The sequence below is a fragment of the Scomber japonicus genome, chromosome 23, assembly GCF_027409825.1.
Source record: "Scomber japonicus isolate fScoJap1 chromosome 23, fScoJap1.pri, whole genome shotgun sequence".
NCBI lineage: Eukaryota > Metazoa > Chordata > Actinopteri > Scombriformes > Scombridae > Scomber > Scomber japonicus.
This window is the reverse complement of record NC_070600.1, coordinates 9,769,778-9,785,106: the sequence shown is the minus strand read 5'-3', so window position 1 is coordinate 9,785,106 and position 15,329 is coordinate 9,769,778. Positions and strand designations below refer to the sequence as shown.

At 39.1% G+C, this 15,329-nt stretch overlaps 1 protein-coding gene across 2 annotated transcripts in view; it reads right to left on the bottom strand.

Annotated features, from left to right (window-relative positions):
* tbc1d22a (TBC1 domain family, member 22a) overlaps positions 1-15,329 on the bottom strand; it is a 123,726-nt gene that overhangs the window by 71,839 nt on the left and 36,558 nt on the right. For both annotated transcript variants that reach the window (XM_053313981.1, XM_053313980.1), the window contains exon 9: positions 9,694-9,808. In XM_053313981.1, the coding sequence (XP_053169956.1) occupies positions 9,694-9,808 (115 nt within the window). The remainder of the gene's footprint in view (positions 1-9,693; positions 9,809-15,329) is intronic.

Genomic DNA, 15,329 nt, shown 5'->3' with positions numbered 1-15,329 from the left:
CAATCACTAAGCAGCTCATTAGAGCTAATAACAGCCGTTAATCAGAGGGAGACTCGGAATAGGAAGCTCGACCAACAGTAGCCAGACCATGGGGAGAAAAAAGCCGATATTAGTTAACCGCCTACTGGCCAAGATCCACTCCACAGATTGCTCAATCTATAGACGGACAAACAGGCAGATGGATGAATACAGAGAGGAGAGGGGAGGAGAGAGGAGAGATTTGAATTTAGTAAGGGGGGGGGGGGGGGGGGGGGCAGTGACATAGGATATGTTCTCTGTGTCTGCAGATAGCGTAACTCCCAGTATCAGAATCAGTAGTGGAAGAGGAAAAAGTCTGATTGGTGCATTCCTAGTTCAAAGCAGCAGTATACAATTCATCACAGTTGTGTTGCTCCTATCTGTCTCATCTTACACTAGAGCTAAAAGGAAAAAAGAAAAAAAAAAACTACTGAGACCTTCACATCTTCTAAAATTGTCACCATCTCTCTATGGTTGCACATGGTGAGTCAATCATTGTATAATGGCTTGGTAGTGTCCTCTCTTGATGTGAGGATGCAATTGAAACACAAGTGAGTACAGCATGGCAGGGCAGGATGCACTCCGCCGTGGCTCAAGCTTCACGCCGGTGGACAAACAACAGATCAGAGATGAGAGGGAGAAGAGACAAGGAGAGGACGAGACAATGAAGGAGGTGATGAAAATGACATGTAACGGACAAAAATGAACTGTGTGAAGCATCAGACGAGAGGGAAATTTTAATTCCAGTGTCATTCAGATTCAAGCATCTGTTTTCATCAGGGTTTCGTTGCACATAGAGAGATAACTGCTTCAGGCTGAGTCTGTATTAGTGGTGGCTCAACTCACCAGCTTGTGTCCTGTGTTGTGTGTGTGTGTGGAGTACTATACTCCTGCAGGATTTTCATCACAGCTGACTGATAGTATGTTTCCATCTTCCCAGCTTTGTCCCTGGGTGCTCCACCTATCTGCAATGCTGCACCCCCTCCTCCCCCTACTTCACCCCTTCAAACACACACACTCTAACTCTCATCCTCCAATACATGCAGAGGCTCTGCTTGTGTATGCATGTGCATGTATAAATGCCTTTTTCAAACAGACATCCAGCAGAGCTCCCTCTCTCAGTTCTGAGGTATTGTACAAAATGTATCTCTATAAAGAGATATGTTCTTTAATAACCTCTTTGTGGTACATAAGCAGCATTAAGGTTCAGCGAGACCCCGTCAGAATCTACAATTACAGTTGGCTTCATTCAGAGCAAATGATATGTTGCGTTACCATACGTCTGCATTATGTGGAGTGGATCGTACATAAGGCCAGCACAGACACGCACATGGATAGCCATACACACACACACACACACACACACACACACACACACACACACACTCACTCACAGAGGATGTTGCATAAAAGCAGTGTGTCCATCAAATTAAAATACATTTATTTAAGAACATTTTAGTGCCAGCTAACCCCCTTTCAGAAACGCAGCTCATTTGATAGTGAATAAAAATTGTCATCTATAAGAGCGAATAAGCCTCTTTTTTTTCATACTTTTTATTTTGGGAAAAGTCTAGACAGCAGTCTCACTCGGTCTGAACACGTAACATTTCCGCAACGCTTTCAGCACTTCACAGGTCTGAATAGCAAGGTGTTATATTAATGTAGAATCTGTAGCAGCACAATGTAAGGCATGCACAGAGAGATATTAACTGAACTCTTCTTCAGCCTTCTAAGAGAACTGCAATGAATGTATCACTCTCTTCCTTTGAACAAAGTAAATACAATTGAATGTGCAGAATGAGTCAATTTGAAGTCATTGAGGGAATCATTCTCATCAAGGTCAATCTATAAACAAAGACGTTCAAAAAGTGAGAAAAAAGGTAATAAAAAGACAACTACAATAACTAAAATGTGATCATAACAATCTCTCTACATGTTCAAGTTTCATTAAAGCCAACCAAACAGATGAATCAATGACTATCCAGCAAAATGCTTTACCAAGAGCATGTGAGCACATCGGAATGAATAACCTCCAACTTATCATCTCGCCATGCAATGCATGTGTGCTGGCAGACATTATAAAACAATCATCAGAATTTACTATCTAATAATGTGAAATGATGAAACTTATGAGAAAATGAAGGAAATATATTCAATTATATTAAAGCTTAAGCAGCAAAATAGGTTTAGAAATCCATCAGTGATGAGATGGAGCATGCCAGGGAACAAAAAACAGCTTTCATCCTTCATACCATAACTTTTTAAACTCAGTTTGTCTAACACTTCCTCTCCCACACCAGGAGCCCAATGTTGTATTCCGTGAATATCCTGCCATGACTGGACAAATCTGTAAGAAAGACTTACATTAAAAAAAAGCACTTTAACTAATAGATATTGCATGTAACCCCCATCTAAAAGGATTTATTACACACATTTGTACTATTTTACTCATTTCAATGTCAAAATGAAAACAGGTGTAAAAAGAACAAAACAACATGCAGCACATTTTATTTTATGTTGTGACCAAATGCAACTCAACTGTATGCATGCCCATATAAAAAAACACACATAGAGGTATGGTGAGCACCAGGTATGCACACATTCTCCTAATAGCTACAGAGAGGAGGAGAGGAGTTCCCTCTCTTTCTTGAGTGAGGATACTGTTTTGCTATATATAATCACCATCTGAGAGGACTAGTGTTACATTTCTCACTAATCTCCTATTCTCGTCTTTGGTTTAAACAGTATCATCTACTTGTAAAACATGTTTTACGACGAGTGCCTGGGACAAACTTCTTACTATAATGCAAAATACAACAGAAAAAAGTGGACTGACTAAAAATTGCATTTGTAATTTGCAAATGTGCCCTAGGCAGACACCAGTTGCAATACAGAAGCGAATGCTAAAGAGCATATTGTGAAGAAAAGTACATATTCGTCTGCATTTGTGAGAGCTTTGAGTAGCTTCTTGAGAAAAAGGCTCATGTCTGGGGATCTGAAGAGTCTTTATAGTTTAAAAAAGGCCTGGCTGAAAGACACACATACACACGCAATCTCACACTCCACTACCCAGACCTCTGGCTGCTCCATCACACACATGCATAATGCTCTTCTTGCTCCTCCGTTACTCCATCTCCCCTAATAACCACAAGCATACATCTCCAAAATCTGTCTGACTTTACTGATGGCTCTGGTCGGCTGTTTGACCTCCTCACTAAATGATGCAAGTTGAGTTTGTGCGAGTGTCTACGGCGTTTGAAACCTCCTTTCTTGAGTAATTCACCATTTCCATTTTATAAAGAGCTTCCACTTCTGTTACCATGAAATGCATTTAAATTTTAAAATACACTTAACTAAGACCATTTTAGGTTTGTCCTCCTCCTTTCTTCCTCAAGGGCCCCCGGCTCACTGAGTACATTATCCTATTTCTACAAGAACTCCAACATATGCCTACAAAATGGTAGAAAGTACATCATGATTTTTAAAACTACATTTTTAAAACTTTCTTGTCAAATACAGAGTGCTTTTTCTTTCTTAAGGTAAATGAATGAGTGTATAGCAAGTAGCAACTAACCCTAAACTGAGTAATAAACTGTAACACTGGTCTTCAAACAGGCTCCAAATCAAACCAATTGGTGATGTAGCACGTATCCATCTTTATATACAGTCTACAGGGTAAGACAATGGCTTACTGAAGTTAAAAAACACATTTCTTTTGGCAAATGAATGGAATTTATGTCACTAATGAGCTGATCAAATGCCAGAACATGAAATTCAGATGAAGGTGAAACAAGCAGTAAATACAAACTTGACATATAATCACCTTTTCAGCAGATATGTGTAAATTGTTAGGCATACAGAGGCAATTCACTTAGAGCTATATTTGTGTCTACCTGATTAATGAGAGTCCAATTCCTTTTCAGCTTTCCTGAGGGAAGTATCAGGCTTTTTAGCAGCTACATGCTCTACTAAGTTCACCTGCAAGTGGCCAATTTGTTGCTCAGCAGGTAGCGTGCGCAAAGAGCTTGTTCAGCTGGATGCTGGACGCTGATGAGGGCAGTGTACCAAACAGTAAAGTTGCGGGGCCCAAAAAGCTAAAATAATAAGATGCTATAAAGCTTTTGTATATGTGAGGGGAAATGCAAATGCAGAGTCAGGGTGATAAGTCAGGTTCATTTGATGCATTGTTGGTATAAATACATTGATTGTAACTGCTTTAAGGTTCTGTTTAAGGTTACTTTACAATATAGTATGTCAAACTGGCATTCAGAACTCTTTCAATGCTAAAAAAAGAAGAAGAACAACAACAACAACAAGAAAACATATGTTACAGTGGGAGCACCTATACTATGGCAGAGGACAAAACTGTTCATTTACTGTCACTCTTTGAACCTTATCACAACAGTGACCACACCAACACTCTCACTACTGAGCTAATTGCTTACTTTTTTCTTTCTTTTTTTATGAAATCCTAGCAACAAAGAAGCTGTTGCTAGCCACTTTCTGCCTGCCATGACAAGTACGGCTTCAAAAGGAGAGGATGGTGATAGGGTACACCAGGCCATTCATCTCTTTGTGGTTAGAAAGGAAGGACTGCCTGGCTCGTCTGCTTCCTGACAGCATGGGGGCATTTTCTAAGTCAGTCATTTTCTCTTTTTTGAAAATCTTGTTTTCCTGCTCTGTTGTTTGTCCCTCTCTGTCATCCGCCGTGCCCTCACTCTTTCTCTTAAGCCCTGAGAAGAGACACCGAGGGGGCTACTGTTATTTTCTGATACTGTGTTTGTCTCCGTTCAAGTTCTGATTATCTTTCACTCTGTATTTTTCCTTTTTTTTTTTTTTTTTCTTTCTGTCAACCTTTACCTTCCTGGGATTTAGTTTCTAATACACTTCTTCATCTCCTCTCCTGTCTCTCTAACCCGCTCTCTTATTCTCATCTCTCTTCAGTGTGGATCCATACTTAGACATTGGCATGCAGATTACATTATGGATCCGCTGGCCGATCAATTTCCGCTCCACATTAAAGGAGAACTGGACCTGCTCCTTGGCCCGCCGTGGCCCATCCTGCCCTTAATTAGATGACTTTTATTGTCGGCTAATGCGGGACTCACTGCACTGTGGAAGTTAGGGAGGAGACAAAAGCAAAGTAATGCCTCACAGTTGGAGAACAGGAACGACAGACCCTCCGAAATCAATTTCTCCTTTGATAAGAGGGAGAGCTGCTAGATTGCTTAACAGTCCAGTTGGATACACAACAACATTAGTGGTATTTTGTAGTATTTTTCCTTCCAGTCGCATCAGAGGCGTTTATCAATAATCTACCAATTGGAACGTTTCAATTTGGATTAACAGTCAGGGTTTTAATGAAAGATGGTGACAGGGGAGGGGAAAAAATAAATAAAAAGGAGCGCTGTGGAGATGTGAAGAATGGTTAAAAGGTCGAGGCAGCACCCCGTATTGCATCATCAAAAGGTAAATGGAGTGTATGGCAGCTGAACAAGCCCTGCAGTGCCAGACCAAGGCTGTTATGTGACTTGGAAAATGAAAACAGAGAAACAGAGCAAAGGGGTGAAAAGAAAAACAGAAGAGATGATAACTAAGTGACAGTTTAAAAAATATCAGGACAAAAGGGAGACAAGTTAACTCGAAACAAACTAACATGTAGGGGGGTATTTTGTGCGCAGCAGGGTTTGACTGACATTTGGGAGACTTTGTTTTATTTTAACTTGCCTTCACACTTCCTCACTACTGATGTGTCCTTGAGCAAGACACAAAATCCTTCATAACTCTGCATGCGGAGATTAGAAAAGAATAGAAAAAGAAAACTGAGAATCGATGACTTAAGAGACTCAAAAAGAAACAGCTACATTTACATGGACCCTAATATTCCACTCACAATTGGAATAATAGCCCAATCAGAGTAAACATGACTCATGTAACCACCTCTGCTTGAAGAGACTGGCCTGACACGGCTCAATTCAAAGGAATTTTCAATCAGGTTGAGAGGAATGATGTAAACTTTTGATAATCCGTTCAATGGAAAAATATGATTTGGAATGATTTCAATCAGAATGGAAATAAAAGTGTGCATATAACCATAGCTATAGAAAGAGAGAGAGAGAAAGAGGGATGAGACATGACGTCTGCAAGAAGTAAAGACAGAGAGACAGACACAACATGAAATATGGAAGAGAGAAAACAGACAGAAACTTGTTTAGTGGATAAATTAAACAGCTGCAAGCAGGTCAAAGTCTTAATCAGGTTCCTAATCAGTGAACTGGCTCACATCCTCAGATACTGGCTGTCAATCAAACGCACCAAGCTTCACAAGAGTCAGACGCAAACACAAACAAACATTTGACTTACAAAATTCAATCCTAAGAAAATGAACTTGATAAGCCATGACTAAAAAGAAAGTTGCCGTCATCAAAAATTCTAAAGACATTCTGATTTTGGAATTTAAGTTTTTAAATTTCAAGTCACTGTTTCTTAAAAATCATGACCTATTACCTAGTTTGTCTGATTATTAGGTGTTCAGTGGTTTTATATTTTAGTATATAGTATGTATAGTATAGTATAGTAAGTATGGTTACTGTGGCAGTGGTAATTCTCTTTACACAGTAGTTTACACTTGAGGGTTAGGGTTATTATTAGGTTCATTCTTCACTACAAATGCTATCATTCATTAATAAAGAAAGAGATTCATAGCGGGAAAAAAACTGATAAGCCTATTAAAAACTTATAAAATTATACATTTAATTGACTTGAAATTCCACATGTCCACACTATTTATTTATCAGGCTTTCTGTAGTTTGACAGATCAGTATTTGACCTCATTTGGAGAAGAAAAGAAAAAAGTAGTAGAGTATTTCAGGTGTGTGACCTACAAACACCTTCAAACGTGACTATTTTTAATATTTGTTTGTGTGCCAAGCGTTACAGTGACAGGTCTACATTACCCATGGGGGTGTAGGAATAATTTTGTTTATTTCTTTATAATGATTCTTGAAGAAAATACATTCTGACTTAAAAAGAAATTCCCTACTTTCAAGATGCGTTCATGAGCATACTTAGAATGGAGGGAAGGAAAGACAGAGATGGAAAGAAAAGAAGAGAGACAGCTAGAGAGTGCAAGAGAGCAGAAAAGCGTAAGAGAGTATATATCTCGCACTTCCTACTCCTCCACAAAAGGAGCAGAATTAGGCCTACCTCATGAAAAAGCCAAACCTCTCTCTCTCTCCCTCTCTCTCTCTCCCTCCCTCTCTCTCTCTCTCTGCACCAGAAAACAAGAGCACCTAACAACAACAACACAGCGCATCAAGCCATCATGTACAATGCCAGCCAGGCACATTTGAAGGTTTGTTGGTGCTGTGTGTGTTATTCAAGGCTCATCAGCACATGGAGATGCTGGGGAACAAAGCGCCGGGGTGATGCTTTGAAGATCTGACAAGAATCTGACTCGCCCACAGAGAAAGGCAGAGATACAAATGCAGAGAGAGGTCGGGATAAAGAAGGAGACGAGTAGGAAAATGAAAAGAGGTACAGACAAGGTAGACGGAACAAGACGCGGGAGAATATGATAAAGGGGAAGAGCGGAAGGAGTGAAGGACAAGAGAGGCTAAATGAAGAAGAGAAAAAAAACTGTCAGCAGGGGTCATGTCTTCACACATCATTATTATCAAAACTTGTCACTTAGGTGAAGAAACACGTAGTGTGCGTATGTTTCCTCACCACAACACTGTTTTTAACTCAGTGTTTCATTTTTTTTAAAAAGCATACATTTGATGTGTAAAGATTTCAAATTCACAGATATTTGTAAGACACAGTTTTATAACCTGTTTTATATGTGATGGTGTTCAAATGGAATCAGGTCTAGCAACGATTATTTCTATAATATACTAATCTGTCAATTATTTTCTTGATTAATCAGTTAGTTGTTTGTCAGGAAACGTCAGAAAAAGGTGAATCATGTCGACCAATGTTTCCTAAAGCACAAAATGATGTCCTAAAAAAGGTGTTGTTTAGTCCCAACCAACCAACAACTGGAATATATTCACTTTACAATGACATAAGACTAAAGAAAGCAGAAAGTATTCATATTTGAGAAGCTAGAATCAGAGAATAAAGACATTTGTTTTATTAAAAATGATTCCAAATAATTCATTGATAAACAAAATAGCTGGTGATTCATGCAATAGTAATAGACAACTAATAAATTAATCAATTCATTATTGCAGATCATTTTTCAATTGACAGACGTCCCACTTTGGAATAGTTTACAGTTTAATAGGAACACCTCTGTAAAAACTGATGTAGTCTAATACAAGAACCCTGCAATAAATCATATCCTCATGAAGGTTATAGTGTTAAGAAAACTGTCCTGCGGAGAGCTTCATGGTCATTTTGAAGATCAGACTGTAGTTTGTAGTTAACTTTAAAGTTTAGACTCACTAACTCTGAGTGAAGTGCTGTGAGATTCTAGCCTCTTGCGTGCTTACAAGCACTTAACAAGCGGATCATAATTGTGTGTCTGTGACCATGGCTAGTTCGGGGTGTGTGAGGTACTCCACTGAGCATTGTGGTTTCCATTTAGTACTGTAGCTCTATTTTGAATGGCTTCAAAGAGAGCTTGATGGGCCAAAACACACACTCACAGACACACACACACAGACACACACAGAGACACAAACAGAGACACACACACACACAGAAAACTACACAAACACAAAATATTACTAGGATTCATAATGGGAGCTGGACAAGGCCAATAGAGATGTTACCACTTTAAAAAAATCTTCTCACAACAACAAGAGGTCAATTCCACTTTACTGTCGCATTTCTGTACAATATGTGTACTTCACCAGCTCTTTTTACTGCTCATTCTCACCAGGAGTAGCTGCTAAAATAAACTGTTTGCTCTATACTGGGAAAAAAAACAAAACACTGTCAGTAGGTGGTTAAAAGGAGTTCCGGCTCTCACTCTATAGAAACAAATAACTTTACCAATAAGTAAAGTAAACTAAATAAATATGTATGAGTTTGTTCATAAACTTCCTGAAAAATAACCCCAACAGACTTTTGTGTTTGTATAGAAAGCATCCAATAAATAAAGTCACGACTCGCAACAGTTTTTTACAATAACAAGCATGTATATAAAATGTACATTTCTTTAATATGTACAGCGTTTGTTTACCGTTTCAGGGTCTGGGAGTTTGTGCACGCTTTGTATTTGACCCAGAATGTTTAGACATAGCACACGTACGCCTACACATGTCATGCTCGTTCACTGACACCGTACTCATACCAATTAATCATAACGATAAAACAGAGCGCTCTGATACATATATGTAAAACACACCAGCTGAAGAGAAAAGAAAGGAGGAAGAGTTCAATGGCCAGAAAGATATGAAAAGACAGATTGTCCTGAGAGCTCCGGGGTCGACTCTGAGTGACCTGTGGTGATGAACCGGCAATTAAACCGGTGAAGTCTTGCCAGCTACAAAAGGTACTACTCTGTACTGTGGAGAGGAGCACTATAGAGGCAGTAGAAGGGGGCAGGCTAAAAGATGACTGACCATGGTATGAATAGCATATCGCATAATGGATTTGGGAGTCTTAAAAGGGAAAGATCACAAACAGAGAGAGAGAGACAGAGAGAGAGGGGGAAATACTACTCACCGATGTACTCGAAGACGTAGACGACGAAGAACGGCGTGACCAGGTCGTTGATGCCTTGCACGTAGCCGCTGGCCGGGTGGCGGATGGCCCAAATAAACAGGATCCGTTCAAATATCTTACACAGACAGAGACACAGTGTCAAAATAGATTGTAGATTGAACACATTTAATTTAAATAATCTCTTATAATGCACAAATGTGTTAAATTTACAATAATATCAAACAGAAAGGAGATACCTTTCTCTATTAAAGAGGCTAGTATAAAATGACTTGACTACACATTTACACTTAATTAACTCTAAATTAACCCTCTTCTGAATTGTTGAGTTTTCCATCAATCTACTACTTGAAAAATCAACTAATCATTTCCACTACTTGATATCTGACTGACACCTTAAAAAGTTATTTTCGAGCAGTAAATGAGGCATGCCATAGAAAACATCTGGTTAGAATTACAGGTTGCAATCATGTAAGTGTACATTTTAGAGAGTGAGTGAGGTGTGTGAAGTGGGAATAGAAATTCAGAACAATTTGAGGCATGCCAAGCAAGGAAAGTTTGCTGGAAAACTACAGCTATGGATTATCATTTTTAAAAAGGTATTATTTAGTTACTTCAAAAAATGACCACAGACTTGTTTAACCTCATCGTCTTTGTTTATGGATATGTTGGAGGGAATATTAAAGGTGCACTGTGGAGTTTTTGAATACTAGTACTGATTTAAAGCGCTTGTTTGTATTATGGTCGAGCACAAGGATCCACACGCACACGCTAATTCCGCTAATTGACAGTTGGTGGCAGTTATGCGCAAAGAAGCATAGCAATGCGCCAACATAGACAAGCAAGAAAAGCTAGCTAGGGCACATTGATGAACTAACGGAGAATGTTTATCAGGCCTCCAAGGTTCACATGCTGCCTTTTGATATGAAATACTAAACTTGTGTCCACAGAGCACCTTTAATGGCACATATTCTAACAGCTCTCAACTTTATATAATAGTATAAACAGTTGTTTTTTTTTCCAACACAACCCTCTTCGTAATTATTTTCTGATATTTGAAAAGTTTCACCTTTATATTGGTTTTTATTTTCTAAATCTATTTTTTTATCTGTAAATTAAAATGCATGTTGTTTTTTAAGTTAGCTTATGACTGTTTGTCGGCATTACTTTTTTCTAGTTACATAAGAATAAGAATCCACAGTGAGGATTTTGGATGTTAAAATTGGGTGAGCAGTCTAATTTAAGATGGAGCACTTCTTTGCTAACGCCTCTCAGCACAGAGCAACACCTCACATCAGTCTCTCAGCTGGATTCTTCTGTGAACAACAAAAGCTCACTAGGAACTTCCTTCTCAATCAATCAATTAATCTATCAAGTTTATTTGTCACATGTAATCATATAAAGATACAATCACATTAAAATGTAATAAACTCCGTTTTGGTGTTGGTCTCCTCCCTCCCTCCCTCCCTCCTCTCTTCTGTTTTCACTCATTTTGTTTCTGTCTCTTGCTCTTCCCCTCTGAGCATGTCACCTCCTCCATCTCTCCCTCTCTCCCCCCTGCTTCTAAATATTTTTTTGCAAAGCAAACACTTCCATCTTCGTTATGGGTGGCTGTTTAATGCTGTCAACCCCAGTGAATTAGAGGAGGCTTGATGTTCAGCTTGTTTTTCTGGTGCTCAAATGGATTTACCCAAAAATACACATATACACACTCACACACACACACCTTTTTGTACCACCACACCCATCAAGCACTTTCATATTTTTGGGGGATATGTCATGTCTCTGTCACTTTCTAAATAACCTCATAGCTCATTGTTTTATAGAAGAAAAAAAAACAGCCATGGTGACATTGGTTTTTTTTGGAAGCTGGGCGCAGACCGCTCATTTGTATTTAAAGAAATTCCATCAACATTAAGACAAGTCAAGGAAGATGCACCAAGACTCTCTCCCTCAAATCTCCTTTACCTGCCTTCACATCTCACACCTCCTCTTTGCTTATCAAAGCCCCATCCATCAAACGGGGCGAGGTGCTGGTGCTAGCAGGGGGAGTGGTTAATGGGACTTTCTTTTCATGAAACCTCAAAAGCCAACATGCATATTTCTCTTTGGCACCTCCAAGTGAATCTGTGCACATACAGACCACAAGAGGCTCGTCCATAGTTTTGAGAGTCAAGAAGGAGACCAAAATATATATTTAAAAAAATAGTAATTAGCTAAAATGAACAATGAACAATAAATAAATAATCCATTATTGAAATTCTAATTGAAATGCTTCAACTGCGACAAGTGCAGAGCAGGCAAGAGGGGAAAAGCCAGTGTGCATGAAGTGGTGAGACGAGAGCAGAGGAGGAAGGGCTCCTGCTGACCTCCTTGCTGCAGGATCTCTTATATCAATTTAATGCATTTCTTTTTTTTTTCTTTTTTTCTTTTTATGTAAAATGACTCTGCAATGGAAGATGACCTCCCTAACCAATCAAAAATGGGTTCTCTATCACTGTGTTGTACTTGAATAAGAGGAACTGTAAATTGATTTCATGGCATAGAATATGGGGGGGATCATTAAGTCTAAATTGTAAACTATTTTAAAACAAACTAACAAACTAAAAACTTACATTATTTTGGACTTTTTGACAAGTCAAACAGTAGTACTTGCTTTAGCCAGTGCAACGGATAGCTGCTTGTGACTGTTGTTAAGTTTGCTTCAGGACATGCTGCTGTTCTGAATTCATCAATAATACAAAGTTAACAACATAATTTAAATGAAACAACTGGGAGAGTTAGCTTAAGTTGTCATTGTTGCAAATGATATCACACTGTTAACTGGTTGAAGAGGTACAGCGAGCTGTCTGGACTCCCAGCCTGATTCACTTGGACTTGATCCAGTTTCTAATTGGGTGGTTGTTCAGACACTTGTTGATTTGTCAAAGGATGTGCAGGAGGTCTGGCTGCTTGCTTGTGAGAATTTATTCATTCTTGCTTATTTTTAAACTGAACTATATGCTGAGTAATAAGCTTAAAGTAGCTAGTATTTAGACTTTTTCAATGTTAAAGCTAAAGTAGCTAGAATACCAAAAGTGTGAACATGTCAGCTTTGTAGGCAGTATGTTGTGCATTTAGATTAAAGTGTGTAAGTCATGTATTTGATGCATGAATACTTTTTGATGGGAATCTATACTCTTAGATCTGTTGATTTTTTTACTGTTTACAGATCTGTACCTGTATCTGATTATAAGCTTTGTGGTACTTTTTTCTTTTTTTTTACAGAAGAAAGAAAATAAACATGAAACGTATTAATAATGATATATATTGTCTATTTTTGATGAGAACATGAACATAGAAGAATACTATAAATGTGGGTTTAAAGTTATGCTATAAATTGGGTTGGCGTTTTAAAATCTTATTCCAATATAAGAATATAATAAAATAACTTGAACATAGAAGTACAGATAAGTAGCCAACAAAAGTAAAATAACATGACACTATTAGTTGTTTCCTCCTCCTGTCACCAGCTGCCACTGATACATACTCTACCCCTCCCACACCCACTTTACTATGGGCAACGAATCCCACCTCTTTGTGTTTGTGTGCAGCAACATTTGAATGTGAAAGACAGAAAACAAAGATGAGAAAGTACCGCTTTCAAACCCGAATAATGTTGTCTTTGGGTTTAACCGGAGTTCATTTAGTCCTGAAAAGACGACACGCTAGATTCCCGAAAATGTTGTTAATCTCACATTAATTTGATATTCTCATAATGCGGTGCATCTCCAGGACAGGAAATCAGCTTTCCTGAGTCTCCTGTGTCATAACGCTTTGACTCCATCCCATTAGTTGCAGACCCCACAGGACTCTGATAAGGGTAATCTCAAGAGGGAGAAAGGAAATTGATGCAACAAAAAGGTGTCAAGTCATTGACATCTCGCACACAAAGTGAAAGGAGTGAAAAGGGGGGGTCCGGCGGTTTAAAAGACGATCCCACTGTCAAAAGATGATAGGTTCAATATCTCAAATTACTACAGGTGCACTCACTCCTTACTTGAAAAGCATCGGTTAAATGCTTCAATGAAAAAAAAAAAAGAGGACACCAAGCTGTAATGATAAATCCTGCTCATTCAGCCTGTAATCACAATTTGGAGGCGAAAGTTAACGTTTTCCTCTCACGTCGGGAACTTGTAATTGCTGATTATCTGCATCTTGTGAAGACTGTATTGTTCTCCAAAACAAGACGAACTCAAATGCTTAGATACCACTTAGGAAATCACTGCAGAATTGCTTCAATATCCCTCTCTCCCCAAAATGGAACAGACTGTTGACTGCCTTCTATCTTGGCTAAATCTCCCCAAACCCCATGAGGGGGAGGGGGAGGGGGGGTGTGTCGAGACAAACAACTGAACGAAATGAAGCAGAGGTGATATTCAGGTGGCACTGCAGCAAGCATAACCGTATAAAAAGAAAAGAGGCCTTTGGAGTCTGTTGCATACCAAAATATAAGGAGCACGGTGACTGAATATTTCAATGTACTCTGGTGGCTTTCATTTTGCACGCAAAGAGGGGAGAGCTGCTCGACGGGGACGCGAGGGAGAGTGACGTGGGTTCTGAGAGGACAAGAGGGGAAAACGAGGTAAGGGGGGAAAAAAAAAAGAAAAACGAGAGTCGTAGTATACACCGTACATAAGAGTAAAAAGAGAGGTAACCATACAGAGCCACTTTCCTCCTCTGATCTTATTTAGCTTCACCTTATCACCCTGCTTACAGCCCCAAGTTGTATCCATAACTATACAAGGGCAATGGGAATTAGTGTTACCTTGGGCACTGTGTGACTGACTGTGTGTGAATTCATCTGTTTGTGTGTGAGTCTGTGCTCTTTGCCTTCATTTGTCTGTGTAACTATGCATATATTGGTGTGCATGCTTTCAGGAGTGCATCCGCGTGTGCTCCTTCGCTCCTGCTGTATGTGTAGGTGTGTATGCAGCACACTGAAATCCAGAGCTCTGGCCATCTCATTAGCCTGCACCTCATTATGGGATTTTTCTATCTATGCTTTCACTTCTCTGTGCTGCTTCTCAGACCAGTGGTTCTATGTACAGCAGGGTCTCCCAGAAGCACTGTAATAATACGACCAAATTAACCCCATAGAAATGAATGCCGTCGACTTAATTCTAATGTTAAGTTGTATTGAGAAGCTGCACTAATAGTCCCATAGGCCTGCTGAGCCAACACACATGCTCATTCTTGAAACAAAAGTGACTTGAACCGCATTTGTACTTTAATATTCACTGTAAGTAACACTATTATCCAACAAAACTTACAATGAGTTAATGGTTAAGGATTCAGCATCTTGGTCCAGTAATGTCTGCCTTGCCATATGTTTTTCTAACGTGCCCTAACTACAGCTGATAGTTATTGTTTTATCAAAGATAATGCTTAAGAGGGTTTTAGGATAATTAGTTTCTATATCCCCGACAACACGGTATCCAGCTGTAACAAGATATGCTTTGTTCAGTGGTGCTAACAAAGCAGAACAAAGGAGCTTTTATGAGAGAGCTAACCATGCAGAGTGGAGGTTTATGTGTATCTGATCTCATGCATGACTGCAGGTATGATTCGGTTCTTCTCTGTGCTCTTAGTTCTGTGGG